We start from the raw sequence: 16,870 nt of genomic DNA, 5'->3' as shown, positions 1-16,870 counted from the left end.
TTCACACCTGCTCAGCGCTTTTGGTTTCTCCAAAGAAGATACTTTTGATTGTACGGGTTGTTGTTGCTTTTTCTCTTTTTTTCCAGCCGCTGGGGTTTGGAGCTTGTTGCTAAAACAGACTTGGCTAGAGATCTTGGTTGGAGCTTGGCTTTGCATAAAGAATGCACTCCCCAAGTCTGTCTTGCTCTGCTTTACAGAGAGGCCTGTTGAAAATTGGCCCTGGGGGGATTCTGGGAGGTGGCCATTGATGCAATGGGCCAGGCTTAGAGGGGGTGGCCTTGGAATTGGGTGTCTCCCAGACCCACTGGGCAGATCTCTGCATAGGAAATGCTGATGCTGCTCATGCACAGCTCAGAAAATGCACAATCTCATTCAGGCAACAGACTGTTAATGGACAGTGAATATAATGCCTTATTTGCCACCCTGCCAGCCTTAGGGATTGACAAACCTAATTATGTTCACTTAATGATTTTAAGTAGCTAACAAAAAGGTGTGAGTCTGAATGTGGACTAAGGGAATAGGAACGCTTTGGAGAGAGAGAAAGAAAGAATGGCCAGACTGGGTAAAAGACATTTAAAGGATAGGCAAATTCCTCCATCCACCATTTAGTGGGCTCAGAAGGAGGGAGCGTTCTGCATCCCTTTTCATAGTTGGGGCTTGTCTGGGGTCTGGCTGCTTAGGATAGAGCTGGCAGATACTGCCAAGGAAAAACACTTTCTCCAATTTCTCACTGCACAGTTGATTTCCTGGGCAAAAGTCTTCTAAAAGGGACTGTCACAAAGCTCGAGTCATGGTATGCATTTCTACTAGAAGAATGTATGTGATGAAAAAGCCCTGCCGCATCCATCCTATTATCTGCGAATTTGACTTCAGTTACTGAATGAAGAGGAGGGACCGATGGCCAGCTTTGGGTTCCGGGGACCAGCCCTGGCTGGGTCAACACTGCCAGAGCTGAACATGTGCATCCTGACTCTAGGAGACTTTGGCTCCGGCACAGGCAAGTGGGGATGGGCTGGACATTCAAGACTCAGCAGTTGGGGGAAACCCCTCTCCCTATTCAGTCCCATCTCCCAAGTAATTTACTATCTCCTGACTAGGTTTCCCCTCCGGGCATAATGACACCACTGAGCAGTGAGGGGAAGTCGATACAGAGTGATTTGATTCCAGTGCTGCCAAGGGCCAGAGAGATCTTTCTTAACGAATCTGGCTTCCGTGAGGGAGCCTTTTGGAGTGGAATAGGGGAAAAAGGAATTTTCAGTCAGGCTGAGCAAGCATAGAGAATTACTCAGACTTCAACAGTCTCAGTCCCAGGTTTCCAGGCATCGGCTGTGCTCACTTCTGGAGGCTGAGACTAAAGGATATGGTTCGCACATTTGCCCCACATGCCACCAATGGTTCCCACATTTGCCCCCACATGCCACCAATCAGAAAGCCCACCACAGGGATGTTTCACCAGCCTGCAGGCAGGGAGAAGCCCTTCTCTAGCAAGTTCCCATTTTGCTCTTTCACACTCTCGTTCTATGTCACATGGATGGATCTCTCCCCAGGCCCCAAGCTTTGATGGGGAAAGGCCAAAGGTGAATCTTGCTTCCTGGAGCCCTGGTCCAGCAGAGGAGGTGACTGAGCACAAAAATATCTGCCTCACAGGCTGGAAGGTGTCAAGTGCCCTGAGGGAGGAGAAGTAATGCCTTTCTTCATGGGGTGGGGGGGGCGCACATGGGGGAGGTGGGGGAAGGGGGGAGGGAGAGAGAGAGAGTACATACACATGAGCCCACGAGTCTTTTCCTTGGGCTGAACGTCCCTGTCAGAGTTACTTAGGCTAGATTATCTCTGAGGGGCCAGCACAAGAGCCAAAGAAGAAAGGGCAGGGACCTCTTGGGAGTATCATCTGACTTGCCAGGTCACACAGAGAGACAGCAGCAGAGGCAAGAGGAAACTCAGTCCTCTGGCTTCCCAGGCCACTTCTTTCACCATCCCTTGCTGAGCTATCCAAGTTCCTTAATCTCATTTAGTCTCCTACGTTCTCTACACTATTCGTGAAGTAAAACAAGCCCCTTGGAGCAATTGGGGGCCTGGAGGGCTGTCCAGAGTTAGAAACTGCCTGCATCCATTCTTCTCAGAGAGACCAGGATGTCTGCTCCGCCTTTCTCGGACACACGGACATTTCCAACACTGGCCTCTTCTGCTGAGCTGGCTTGTGGCTTGGAGGGCTGAGATGGTGCCAGAGATGGCAGCAGTCCCCATGGTGAGAAGACCCAGGAAAAGGGTGGTTGCTGGTTCCCTTCTCCCCTGACAAACATATCTTTATGAGAGTGAATTAGTAGCCTTCTCTGTTTGGCGGAGGCTGAGTTTCAAAAGGCAGAGTGGAGTGAAGACTGGGCTATATCCTTGGTGGGACCCTGGGCAAGTCACCGAAACTTGTTAGGCGCCATCTTGGTTTTTAATAATCTATGTCACGTGGGTATTTTCACAGTGGAAGTCGTTCTTTAGCGTGGGAGATTCTAGTTCATTTTTCTTGTTTTATATTACATTTTTATTAGGAATCTGTGTTTCCTCAGGCAGTATTATAAGTTACATATCTCCCTCTCTGCCTTTGAACAAAGATTATTTGCACACCTACTATGAGTCAGGCACTGTGTCTACAGCTGGGAGTATAGACATGCATAAGGCATGGACCTTGGCCATGAGGAATTCAAACAGATTTATAATTCATATTATTCACTGTATAGGGGATTTCCAAAGTCCCTTTTACTTCTGCCTCCATAGAGCTGGAATCTACGCAATCTAGGAAAACATTGAATCTGGGCAGTGAGAGAGAAGTCAAGAAAGACTTTGGAGAACTGAGTGCTGGGACAATGGTAGAGTCATGGACAGAAGAATCACTCAGGAGTAGGGTGTGGTGGTGGGGCCACGCGGAAGGTGTGGGTGGGATGCCAATCAGGCAGCTGGAAACCCAGGTGTGGGACTCAGGTGGCAATAAAGACTATGAGTCATCTGCAAGGAGGGGAGGGTGGAGGCTGTGAACGTCAATGAGGTTCTTGGAGAATAGCATATATGGAATTAGATTCTGCCGTGCTTCACATGTCAGCAGCCCAGTTACTTAAATTCTAGACTTTGTGTCTGGAGAGAGAAGGAGCCGAGAGTACAGGGCTACATTTTCAGAGGCTCTAAGAGTTATGAAAAAGATATGCACCTGTTGACTTGTAAACTGAGCAGTGAATATCACCAAGAAAATCTGGAGCAGATCTGAACACCTTATTATTCTAAAGGTGTTCACTTATTGCCATTTTGAGTGACTACTTCTTAAACCAGGCTCACAGGCCGTATCTGTCTCACTGCTTTGCACTCTTGATTGTGGAAGCTTAGCAATCAAAAGCAACAACTTGTCCCTAATGTCACAGTAAATCAGTGTTAGAAATAGGATTTAAAGCTCAGAATTGCTAATCTGCTCCTTGCTCCAATGATCTGGGATATTTTCTGAGAAACAGGGCCGGTTCCTTCCAGAGTTATGAATGTTTGATTTGTATATATCAATGCTTGGTTGCACATTGCATTGCTGAACCACCAGCTACATCTCTCCCCCTCTTTTCAGAGAGCTGACCTAAAATTAAGGCTGTCCTGGGGCCAATGGTGCCATTTGGAAGGGAGCAGCAGAAGGGACCTCTTCTCCTCCAGCTCCCCTTGCCTCTTTCTGAGCCCTACTTTGAGGCTCAGATCATTTCACATTCAGTCCCTCACAAGAGCCTCCAACAGTCTCCATGCTCTGGTGTCCCATCCTCCCGCCCATCTCCGTGCTCAATGGCTCTCTATTCCCTACAGCTCAGAGTCCAAAATACTTGGCCTAATATCCACACTCACCCTCTCCTGAGGAGTTTGCTCAGGATTCTCTGACATAACCTTGAACCCACATAAAACAATCCTGTCTCTAAGCCTCTGCTCATCCTGATGGCCGTCTCTGGAATGCCCTTGTTTCTTTCCCATTTCTTAAGACCTAAATTTTCCTCGAGATCCATCTTATAATAATCCCATTTTCTCCATGACGGCTTCCCTGACACAGGGAGGTCACTGCGCCATCTGAACATCAGCCATGCTCTGTGGGGCCCTGCACAACGCTCCACATGTTACTGTTTGCCTTTCAGTGCATATGCTCTGTGTCACCCCCGCAGCATGCAGGCCCTGTGACCCAGCAAGAGGCTGGGTCATACACCCCTTTCCATCCTCTGTACTTGATTGGGGCTTAAAATATGTTTGCTGACAACGTGACAGCCAATGACACTTCTCTAGTCACTTGATTCCCTGTGTTGCCCACAAGACATCTGAATCTGACATTTTATGCCAGTGACTTGCAAATCTGGTTGAACATCAAAATCAATTTGGGAATGTTTTAAAAAATATAGATTCCCAGACCCAATGTGTGATCTATTGAATTAGAAACTCCATGTATGGGGCCCAGACTCTGCATTAAAAAAAAAGTTTTCCAGGTGATCATAATGTTCAGCCAAATTTGTAAACAATTATCCTATGATGTCTGCTAGCTTTAAAACTTTTCAAAGTACTTTTTCCTGTTAATTTATTTTTTTGTTTTTAGAAAGGAAAAATTCAGTAAGAGAAATTATGGGGTTATTTCTGCCAGAAAGTGAGGTTTTGCTGTATCATAAAATTTTGGGAATGAAACATTCATACCTTAGAATGGATCCTGGAATTGATTTCAGCCTTGAATTATGAAGGTTCTTGGAGAAGACTGAGCATTGCTCGGAGTAGCTAAATAAGGAATCAGTGTTCTCAAGTGACACTCTGATATATGCCCAGAGAGGGGGCTGTATTCCTTGGCTTACTCCATGATACAACATATCATTTATTTTTCCATCAAACCCATTTCCCCTTCTTCTGGGCACACAGCTAGGCTACATTCCCTGGCATCCCTTGCATTAAGTATGGCCATCTGACTGAGTTCTAGCCAATAGAAAGTGAGCCGAAGTGATGATTCATAAAAATTTTCCTATGTGAGATCCCTCATGCTCTTCCCCCATTGGCTGTCTGAATGCAAAGGATTACGAAACTGAAGAAAAGAGTGGAGCCACAGGGAGAAGGAGTCTGGGTCCCTGAATGACCAGATGGAAGGCCACCCACCAACTAGCACATTCATTTTGGATTTCACATGAGCAAGAAATACATTTCTTTTTGTATAGCCCTGAGGATTGGAGGTTTAACGTTACTTTGGATAGTGCTACCACAACAAACATATCATGTAGCACAAGGCTACTTACTCAGGTGTGTTCAATGCACCTGATGTGGTTGGGTTGATGACTAACCCACTCCTGGGGATGGGGTGATGGATAAAGTTAGCCCTTGGCTGGCTGCGGGACTCTGAAGTACCCTTCCCTCACGTTACCGCCTTCCCCACTGCACACTCAGCGCCACTCCAGGACCAAGGACACACCTGAGTGAGGCAGACTGGATTTAAGGAGCGTGGTCTAGTGCTCTGGGATGCTAGTTCCTGCCTCCCTCTGGGAATGTAAGGAGAGCAAAGCCAAGTTTCTAGCAAGGGGCTTTGAGCTTGACGGGTTTAGTTACTGCAATTCACCCTGTTTGGCCTAAAACTGCCCTGGAGCCCATCATTTTCTCTCAGTTCAAAGAACTGATTCAGCCTAATGTTAATAAGCATGTCGAGGGCCCAGCCCCAGCAGCTTCAGGAAGGGACACAGCTGGGTAGAGGGAAGAGCGCCTTTTGTGTTGTTTTCTTCACCCACTGCGAGGCGGCCCTGGAAGGGCTGGGTTTTGCCTGTGTATACGGACTCAGAGCAGTCAGACTCACCTCAGGAGGAGCAGGCGCCACCCTATGAAAGCAGAGCCTTGAGATCTGCCCCTCCCCTCTGCCTCTACCTCTGACTTTGGAGCCTGTGAGGCTGCTCCATAGCGAGTCCCTACTGTGCGTCTGTTGATAGTGAACGAATGAACAAATGCAGACCCACCCTGAGCAACAGTCATTGTTCTCTGCTTCTGTTGGCATGGGCATATCTGGCAAGGGAGAACCCCAAGCTGGCTCCTAGAGAGGTGTCTGTTTGGATGCGAGGAGCCCCAACAGCTGTGGCTTTATTGGGCCTCATGCCATTCTCTCTCTTTGTGCCTCCCCCCACCCTCCAGCCCTTTCTGCCCTGTGATGCAACAGTCTTGTTTTCCTGCCAGCCTCCCCTAATAGATGACGTTCCTAGGGGGCTGGGGCTGTATCGCTTGTCTAGCTAAGCCCATCACCTGGCACTGAGTAGGGCAGTCAGTGTTGGCTGGATAAACAAATACGTAATACCTAGGTGACTTTGGAGGTTAATACCGTTTCACACTTGAGCATCTTCACAGAGTGCTCTCTGGTAAAGTGGAAGGAGATGAAGCAGGAGCTCTAAGGAGGAGCCTCTATGGTTAACTACCTGTAGGACCTTGATTTAACCCCTCTCTGCCTCGGTCTTCTCACCTGAAAATGGGAGATGACACCTGCCCTAGCTACCCAGAGGTGTGGCACAGAGTGGGCACCTCACATTGTGAAGGAGTCAAGCACCTGGAAAGGGAGATTCATGGCTGCTGTGGGTGGGGAGGACCCGGGGGCAGACTGTGAGGAGGTTCAGGAGCTGCTGTGACAGTCAGAGCAGCCTGTCCAGCGAAGGAGCAGCAGGCACTGGCTTGGGGGAGTTTGTAGGGTGTGACATACACTCCTCCCAGGCATCCCTCCTCCTTTGGAAGGACAGGTGGAGGCAAACAGTTACAAATGGAAACTTTTGGAGAAGGGGAGGCAGGCTGAAGGTGAAGAATGCATGCAGGGCCTGACCCCCTGCCGACTTCTCCTAGGGACGGTGTAGCCCTCATAGGGCTTGGATTTTCTGTGTCAGTCCTTATGGAAGTGAACTTCACTCTCTACTAAAGAGTGATTCGTTAAATGTATAATTAAATGTATTGTATTTTTATGCTTTTGTTAGACATGGCAAATTAATATATTTGCAAATAAAAGATGCCTATCAGAACCTATGCTCTAGTTTTGGAGTAGAGATACTCAAACATATGCTAGAGTGGTGACTTGAAAAGGCACATGGGGAGGGGGCCATGGTTCCCTGGAAGGAAAACAGGAGACTCTCCCTGTGCTGGTGATGCTACCCGGCTGGAGGCGACAGAGCAGGCGGGCACGGTGTGGCTGGGCAGGGAGTGGTCTTTAGCAGAAGCTGGTGGTGGGGAATTAAGATGATGGATTCCAGGGGGTGGATGAAGCAAAGGAAAAAACAGAAAAGTAACTCAAAATGAATAAGAGGTGTGGCCTAAAAAAATCCCAAACCAAAATATTTTGTTAATAACAATGGCTACCATTTATCAAGTTTTCTAGTAAGTGCCAAGCACTGGGCGTTCATTTCCTTAGGCATGTACATGGGAAGCAGAATAGCCTGAGGGTTAAGGGAAAATTATTTCACCTCTTTAAACCTCAGATTACTCTTATAAAAAGGGGATTAATTACAGTACCTACCCCAAGGGGGCTGTTTTAAGGATGAAATGAGATAATGCATGTTAAGTACTTGTTGCAGGGACTGGCACACAGTTAAGTACTCAACAAACGCTGGCTCTAATCATCATCATTCATAACTCCCCATGGCTCTATGAGGAGCTGGGATTCAATTTACAAAAATCTGAATGAAACACAACTTTTTTCTGGGGTGTGTCTAGGCCTGCAAACTAAGGTTCATTGAAAATTTCTGGATTTCCACTCACTGGAATTTACTACTTATCTATTCAGGTAAGAGTAAGTAATGAAAAAGCCCCTCTAATGGCTTTCTCATCACAGAAAGATGCTACACAAAGGGAGGGTATTGTTACTGATAGGACCCCATATAAAATGGGGATTCTGAGGATGAGCAACAAGAATGGAATAGGAGAGAAATCTTGGCTCTGTGGAGTTTCTGGTCTGAGTACATGAAGACATAACTCTCTTTAACCGATCCCATTTGAAAGATGCATTTGTGAAACGAACCACCTGTCGTTTAGGATAAAGGATGCCAAGGGAACAGGAAATCTAAATATTTCCAGAGGGAAAATTTTTTCTTGTTAGACTATGTATATAGTGTACAGCTAAAAGCCTTTATAATGATAATGCTGGGGAATGGAGCCTACACATTTGCTATAAGTTATGTACTTTCTATTTGGCTGTACGATTGCAGTGATTTGCGGGACATGATTTGACCCATGATGTTTCCAAATACACCTCATAATGAGTTGAACTTAGCACTTACTTCTGCTCTGTACGCATGTCAAAGCTTAGGATGGTGTGGGAACATTGTGTTTAATTTAAATATATAAAATAAGGGGAAAGAACTTGTCTTTCTTCCATTTTGAGAAAAAGTAGAATTAATTCTGACACAAAGGGTAGCAATTGAATGGAGGGGGAGGAGCTGATGAACTGGGGAGAGAATGAAGAAAACTAGTTACATGAGGTAGATATAAACTAATGAGATAACTTTTAAGCACACATCCAACCAATGTTTGAATTACTTCAAAATTACCTTGAGAGCACATATCTGTATTCCAGGAATGTTGCCACTGCTCAAAACATCTTGGGCACTGCTCTCGGAGACTTTTCCTGTTACCCTTTATAGTATGGCTGTACAGTTAATATCATTTCATAATGATGACAGACTATGGCATTATTTCTATCACTTTTCCTATTTGTAAAGGGGCAGAAGAAATATCATTCCATGAATCAATGTCCCCCTGTCATCAGCCTTTATATAGCTATGGCATATTCTCTGAGCCTTTGCAGAAGGACTACTTTGTGGTAGGGTCAATCTGAATATAGCTCTTTGCTCTCAAGTGTTCAGGTCTAGATCTCCCTACTCGCGAGGACCAGGGCACACAATTAAGATCAAAGTCTTTCTTATAAAGTGATTCCGACAGGACAGTGACCAGAGACCAAGAAAGCATGGGTACCAGGCAAGTCTCTAAAGAGAATTCCTTGTCACAAGAGTAACAAATGCTGTTTGGGTTCGTCTGATGGGACACAGGTGTTGCTTTCATATACAGAATACTTTGCAGTAGTATTTATTATAATGTGATTTTTTCTGTTTTGTTAGACACAGGTTGAACAGAGAAGGAATGTTAGATGGATTCCAACATGTGAAATTCTCAGTTACTTCAGCTGGAATTTGGAAATATATGCAATTTCTCTCATTTCATCATTCTGTCAACACATGTTTGTTGGACATACTGGGTGTTAGGCATGGTACTAAATGTTCAGCTAACAGTGATATATGACAGACCTGATCCCTGCCTTGTTGGTGTGTATATTCAGATATTAAAAAAACAGGTAGTAAAGAGTGACAGGTTAGAATAGGGATGTTTCAAGAGCCATGAGAATATGTTGTGGGTCTAGGGGTCTGGGGAAGCTTCAAAATTGAAGGAAGAGTGGTAGAGATGAAAAGTACAAGAAGAAAATTTCAGGTGGAGAGAATGGCAGGTGCAAAAGCCTGGAAGTAAGAATTTAGCATGGTACAACTGAGTTGAAAGAAAGTCGGTGAGGCTACTGGGTAGAATAATAGAGGAATAATGGTATGAAAAGGGGCTGGTGAAATTAGGTTTGGACAGACCACACATGGCCTAAATAAAGGTCTTATTAAAGGAGTTTGAACAGCACCCTAAAACCCACAGGAAGCCATGAAAGGATTTTTAAAATGGGAAAATGATTATATTTACCTTTCAAAAAGTTTATTCCGGCTGCCTTGTGTAGACTGGATTGGGTGGGGACAAAAAATGGAGGCAAAGAAACAAGTTGGGAAGTCCCTGCTGTATCAAGGCAAGAGGACAAGGCAAGAGGCAAGAGGACTAGCTTAGGCTAGTTTCATGTGATGTCCAGGGGCTATGACCACTGTCTAGAGCCCGAGAGCACTTTAGGGCTAACCTGTAAGCCCTAATGAAGTCGTTTTAAAAAAGGATGGGGAAGCTAGGAGCAGAGGTGATTTGGGACGGCATAGGGAATAAAGTTTCTGCCTCTTCCAAGGCCATGGTTGGGGAGCTGTCCAGGAGGCGGGTGCTGAAGAGCTGATGCCAGGACCTGCCTAAGGAAGCTTCATGGGAGGGGAGCAAGCGGTGCAAGGTGCTAACGCCTACCTCAGGGTCAGAAGGAAGGGAGTTGGTCTTTCTTTATCTTTTATCCATTTTCTTTTCCTCTTTACATTATTTATTTCCGTCCTCTGCCTTCTTTCTCCTCCCATTTTCATTTTCTGGCAATCTGGGCAGCTATAGCTCACTCTCCATGGAAGAAAGAGGGAAGAGTGTGCCTCTTGCCCCTCCTCCATCAGTGACTTCCCCTTACAAGGATTCTACAGAGCATTGATGACAGCAAATTCGTAAGAATCCTCACTCCATCTTAGGGTTGGATGACTGGTTATTATTGCTAAATTGGCCATCCCAGCCTCTTCTGAGGCATTAAGTGGGGAGATATTGTTATTATTATATTATAGATATTATTAGTTATTACTGACTAAGTATTTACTGTAGGCAAGGCAGTTCACCAAGCACTTTACTCCCCCAAGCCCCTAAGAGGTAGATTTTATTATCTCTATTTTATAATCATGGCTTGACTTAGAAGATTAGTGGTTGTGATTTGTGCTATTTATTCAATAAATTATCTGAGGCTACCTAACTGAGAGCTGAGGGTGGAGGAAGTGGAAAATAAAATTTATTAATATCTACTATATATAGATGCTTCTGATAATCATTTTATTTAGTCTCATTACAATCCTGTGAAGTTGTACTGTTATTATACTCATTTTACAGATGTGGACACTGAGGCTCAGAGAGGTTCCGTAGTTGGCTGAGGTCACACAATTAGTAAGTGGCTGAGCCAGTTTTTAAACTTGGGACTCTCTGATTCTAAAGCCTATGCTCCTTTATCCACAGTGCTACTTTAGTTTTATAGGCCAGTTATATCTACAGTCTAGCTGGATTTTAGGAAGGAAAAACTGCTATGCCTCATTCTCTGCAGTTCCATTTGCCTCTGGGTCTTGAGGCCTCCTATATCATCTTGGGTTTGAGGGGGCAGCTTCCCACATCAGAGCATAGCAGTGGTGTGCAGGCTTCCAGTGAATGGGGACACCCGTGTGTTCTGTAATTGCACACTTATTAGGTCATAAGGCATCATCAGACCAAGCTGGCCTTTGTCTGAATCCCCACTGGACAGTTTGGTCTCAGTATCAATATTGGATAAGTCAGTCTGGTAAACAGCCTTTAACAGGAAGGAAGGAGGCTGAGAACAAAGTCTCCTTCAAATGAAACTCTAGCAGATGGGAGTGAACAGTGTCAACATCTTACTTGCTTTAAATCCCCTGGAGTGTCTATGAAAGCAAGAGGACTTGCTGGATTGAGGAGGAAAAAAATCCCTTTGATTCATCTGAATTAATTTAGCATCTCCCAGGAGGGAGGGCTCTGGCATCATCTCCTGTTCTCCATCCCCTGCACACAGCCCCCACAATCCCACAGGACAAAAGACTAGTCTATGTTGGGGAGTACCCACACTGCCCCTTCCTTCACTTTAATTAAATCCATTTGTCCTGTGGGCAGCACTGAGTCTTGGGATGTCCAAGGGCTTTGATCTTTAACCCACACACATCTGAAGGAGTGGGAAGCTGGTGCCCAGAGTGAGGACAATGGCTTCTTCCTATGACAGCACAGCTCGAGTTATAAGCTCTTGAAAACAGCAGACTCTGTGAAGTTTAGGTAACCAATCTGAGACCCAGCTTTATATTACAAAGCTGGGTGCCAATTGAAATACCCTCTGCCTTGACTTAAGCCCTTTGCCCTCATTTTTTTAAAGTAGATCCACTAGGATGGCAACATGAACATGTTTTAAGAGTTTAATGCAGAGGCTTCTCTGGATTGTAGGGACATTTAGCCCCTTCCAGATCCATTTATTTATCCCCTTTATAGAAATGACGTGCTCCCCCATCCAGCCTTTTTTGTCTGGAACAGATCAACACCAACTGTCCGGGGTTCAGTATGACACAGCAGAGTGTCACATGAGCTGCTGTGCTGGGCCATCTTTACTCAAGCACTGCTTGCTCCAGGCCGACTGCAGGTGGCAGACTGGTGCCATCCTGGGAGACAAGTGGCAGCTGAACTTAGTGGTTACTGCTCCATTTTAGAGCCACATGGAGTTAACGATCTTCTAGTCCAACCCTCTCAGTTTAAAGATGAGGAAACTGAGGCCCAGAGAAGTTCAAGGTCACAAAGGTCATTAGTGATAGAACCCAAATAGGAACCAGGGCCTCTAGTAGAAGCACTCCTCTGTTAACTGAAGAATTTGTCATCCACCTGCCCCAGAGATCTGACTCCACAGAGCACTGGACTTGGACCAGCCTGAGCGCCAGTCCTCACTCTGATGCCAACTTGCTGGTGCTTCACCTCGTTGGTTCTCAGCAGATGAGAAGCTCATAAAAGCGCAGGAATGGGGAACATGATAAGGCCTGTCCTACCTACGTCACAGGTTTTGTTGTTGTTAATAAGGAATACATAATATGTCAAATGGGAAAGTAAGGCAAAAATCCATTAATTAAGAGAAAATGCTGTATACATACGAAGTCTGATTATTATTTGGGAAAAATATGAGCTGTTCAATTTTGTTTCTTCCTACAGATACTGGAGGCAGCCAACCAGGCCAGGTCAGAGATGTGAGAAATAAATGCTCACTAGCATGGAAATCCCTTGGAGAAACTCAGTGATTCCTGTAAGTATGCAGAAAGTATGTGTGTGTGTGCATGCACGTGTGTGTACACATTTGTCTGTGTGCACATCTGGATGTGTGTCTTGGGTAGAGGTATGGGGGCAGGGAAGCCATGGCCCCCTTTTGCATTTTGGCTGATGGAGGAAAAGGGAGTTATGGGGATGGTTAGAGACCCACCTGTCGGCCACATCGAGGAGAGGCAGCACCGTCCACTGCCACAGGCTCAAGCCTTCATTGGTGGCCACATGCCAGACCATTCTACTTTGTTCCTTCCCGGTTTTGTTTTCCACCAGCACCAAGGAGACGTTTCCCCTTAAGACTCCACGGATGAGCCAGGACATTCGGAGCTGCAAGGGAGAGAAGAGCCAGAAGGACAAGGTGTTAATGTTGAAAGGAAATCTTAGGCCTCCTTCCTGGAATTCTCGACTGAAGCCTAAAGGATTTTGCTGGTTACTCAGCTGAGGTTTGCCCAGTGACGATAGCTGGACACCCACTGCCTGATCTCACTCACTGTCTCCCAAAATAGCTTTCATTAAGGTTCAAGGAGCTGGGAGGGGCAACTGATGGCCAATTTTGGAACTTTGTTCAGATTGACGTCATCATCCTAAATTTCACAAGATTCTGCCTCTGAGGTGATATCAATATCAAGATACTCTGAGGTTTTTTTTTTAATTTTTTGTGGGGAAGATCAGCCCTGTGCTAACATCTGCCAATCCTCCTCTTTTTTTTTGCTGAAGAAGACTGGCCCTGGGCTAACTTCCGTGCCTATCTTCCTCCACTTTATATGGGATGCTGACACAGCATGGCTTGCCAAGTGGTGCATCGGGGTGCGCCCGGGATCTGAACCAGCGAACCCCAGGCTGCCACAGCGGAGCGTGCGCACTTAACCGCTTGCGCCCCTGGGCCGGCCCCTCTGAGGGTTTTAAACAAACTTCCTAAGGAGGACCCAAAGCTTCTTGTCTGTGGCCCCAATTCACTTTGTGACCTTGGGCAAGTGATTTTGTGACTCAATTTCTTTTAGTGATTTAGATATCACAGATTTTTATTCCTTCCCCAAAGACTTTAATAGTCTAATTTGAACGGTACCATGTTACGTGTTAGTTAACTGGAGACCCTATGACTTGAGACCTATGGCCACTGGTAGGCAAAGGTGAGACAAAAATCTACATATAAAGATCTCTTAATATGGCTGTCTTTCAGAATGAAGATGGCCCACTTTGCCAAAAGGAAGCCACAACCATATGTTTTCATTGTGTCTTTATTAAAGGTTTCTATGACACTGTTCCCTGGACATATGAAAGGGAATCGTAGCTAATATTTCTAAGAAAGTTTAAGTGCGGTCATGCTCAGAGGCAGTATATATTATAAACAAGGTCTCTGGTCTTTGTGTTGAAAATAATAGAGGTTGTATGTTTGATAGAAACAATCTATAAACAACATTTAAAACTTAGGATGACTATAGCATATCAATGCCCCAAATATTCCCATTCAGATCCTGTAGTAAAAAATGGCTATTGTAGGAAGGAAGGTAAAATATGTCCTATGGTAAGCTGGAGTTTTCATCAGCTATGGCGCCCCTTTTTCTTTGATTCTCATTGTTTGAAGACATGCTTCTCTGTAAATCTCTGCTTCTTTGTCTCCCAGTCCCTGAGCTCATGGTTGCCTCACAGTTTGATCAGAGAGGTTATGTACCATGGGGAGCTGAAGCTAAAGACTTCCCATTCTGTTGCATACAACCCCTTCACTAACAAGGCCACACCTGCATTAGGGTGACCAGGCGCTGTTCTACTTCTGAGAGTCTGAGTCCGGTAAGCCTAGTCTATAACCATAAATCTCTTCACTTATACCTTTCCCATTTCCCCAAATCCAATGCAGCAAATGCTTGTCTCCATTGAGACCTCCCGGGATAATTTAACAAAGCTGTCAATTTTTTTCTGGTTCCATTTGGCTTTCTTATGCTGCTGGATGCCATAACTGGAAATTTTAATCCTACTTTTGCTAACTAAACCCTCTCAGCCCTCAGCCCAGGCCCTACAGTGCCCAGCTTGGGATAATGCTTGCCACATGCTTTCTCTCCTTTTGCTCTTTGGACACAGAATATTGTTGATTTGGACTTCCGTGAAATCAGACTGTTGAACCTCAATGCCCTGGACTGTTGGTGGTACTTATTCATCCACTGCTGATTTCCAGAGTTGATTTCCGAACACATATAGCACAATAGGTGTTTCAAACTCTTCCTCAAACACTGATGCTGTCACCTCCTGGTCCCCAAATCCTGATCCATTATTTTGATTCCTATTTTACTGACAAAGATTTACTATATCAGGTACAATCTCCTCCAGCCTCTCTTCTTCTTCTTCTTCTTTTCTTTTCTTTTGCAGCAGAAGTGTCTATTTACCCACCTTCTCTCTTCCTTTCCTGTCTTAGAGTAAGATGTATCCTTCATTTTCTTCTATGTTAACCTCTTCTCATTTCACTTCCCCTTAGTCCTTGCTCTCTCAATAACTGCTCCTCCTTTTTCCAGAACCTTCAGAGTCTCTCTATCTTCTGGCTCTTCTGTCTAAAAGTAAGATCAGGTTTCACCTATCCTGGAAAAATATCCTTTATTTGATCCTTCTAGCTCCTCTGGCTTGCGACCTATTTCCGTACCTCCATTCAAATGTCAACATCTTGGATAACTGGTATGTTAACTGCTGCTTCTATTTCCTTGTCACCATTCTCTCTTTAATTTCTTTCAACCTGGCTTCTATCCTCATTAATAACAAAGCAGCACTCACCATGTCTTTTATAACTTACTCTTTGAACTCTTTCCATAGCCTCCTAAAGTGCATCTCCGTCTCCACTTTCTCCCTTCTACATTCTTTTGTCTATCTCTGTCACATTTTCCTGTTTTTCACTGCCATCTGTGACTCTTCAATAGTTTCTCACTCTCTATCAATTAATATCAAGGCATTCACATTCCTCCAGAATCTAAGCAAATCAGCTTTTTAGGCATTCAATGAATATTTATCGAGTATGTATGCTGAGCCACATGTATCCTCTATTCTAGAATGGTCTAAGAGCTCTAGAGTCAGAGAGATCTGGATTCAAAACCTATTCTTGCCACTTTGGTCATTTTGAAGCTCAGTGCTCCATTATCTAAGATGGGAATAGTTTTATCTACTTTATAGCATTATAGTGATGACGAAAGGAAATAACAAATAATGCAACAAAGTATTAAAAAGGAATTTTGGCTAAAGCACTGATGCAATAGATATTGCATTTAAAAGAAAAGTCTGAGAACACAACGATGCAGGACTTTCAAGAGACGAGGATGAAAACAGGTTACATAATTCTTAATTCCTCAACTATACTTTGGATATAGAAAAGTTGGTGGTTGATTATTAGGAGAGAGTTTTTGGAATGTGCTTTTGGTATATCATGAGTACTATCTCACTTCACCCTCCTGCAAAGAAAGTTCGCTTTTCATCCCAAGTCAAGAGAGAGTGGTTTTAGTGATACTACACTGAGCACTTGAAATTTACTCCCATTTTGGGGAAGCACAGTGGATTAGTGTCTATCTCCTACCTGGAAAATCTGAAGTATGAACAATGGGCTGGTTAGCTGCTCTGATGGCAGAACAAAGGTGAAGTGACAGCGTTGGGTAGCCTGTACTCTCAGAGTTTGCTGGGGCAAAAAATGCATGAGTGTTGCACACAGACTAGAGTTAGCATTATATAACAGAACCCATGTGGGTCATTTTAGATCTTGTCCTAGAGGGCTGCTTGGAGGGGTAAATAGAACTCAGCAGAAAGAAGCTGCAGGTATCTCGATATGCTCAAGGGCAGAGAAAGGAGTAACTGAACTCCTGGAATGGAGATGCATAGGTCCTAGTCAAGGTGAAAGATTCCCAGCCATAGTGGAGGGGGTGGGGAGAAAGGTAGCTCTCCAAAGAAACCACAGAAGTGTCCCCTGTGAGAAATAGTAAGCCTTAAACATTTGTCACATCCAGAAAATACCAAAGCCAGAGATCACCACAACAGTCCTGGCCAAGTAAGAACTCTCCTGCTCTCCTGGCCTCTTCTCCCTCCCTGTACTTAAGACCTTGAAGGGTCAGAAGTTAGCAAGAGGAAAAAGAGGAGGAGAGCT

At 44.9% G+C, this 16,870-nt stretch overlaps 1 protein-coding gene across 1 annotated transcript in view; it reads right to left on the bottom strand.

Annotated features, from left to right (window-relative positions):
- Positions 1-16,870, bottom strand: part of ALK (ALK receptor tyrosine kinase) — a 693,809-nt gene that overhangs the window by 85,263 nt on the left and 591,676 nt on the right. The window contains exon 9 of the mRNA XM_058551519.1: positions 12,920-13,089. Within this exon, the coding sequence (XP_058407502.1) occupies positions 12,920-13,089 (170 nt within the window). The remainder of the gene's footprint in view (positions 1-12,919; positions 13,090-16,870) is intronic.

This window comes from Diceros bicornis, chromosome 12 (assembly GCF_020826845.1).
Source record: "Diceros bicornis minor isolate mBicDic1 chromosome 12, mDicBic1.mat.cur, whole genome shotgun sequence".
Taxonomy (NCBI): domain Eukaryota; kingdom Metazoa; phylum Chordata; class Mammalia; order Perissodactyla; family Rhinocerotidae; genus Diceros; species Diceros bicornis.
The sequence above is the reverse complement of the archived record's forward strand: the minus strand, read 5'-3'. Positions and strand labels throughout refer to the sequence as shown.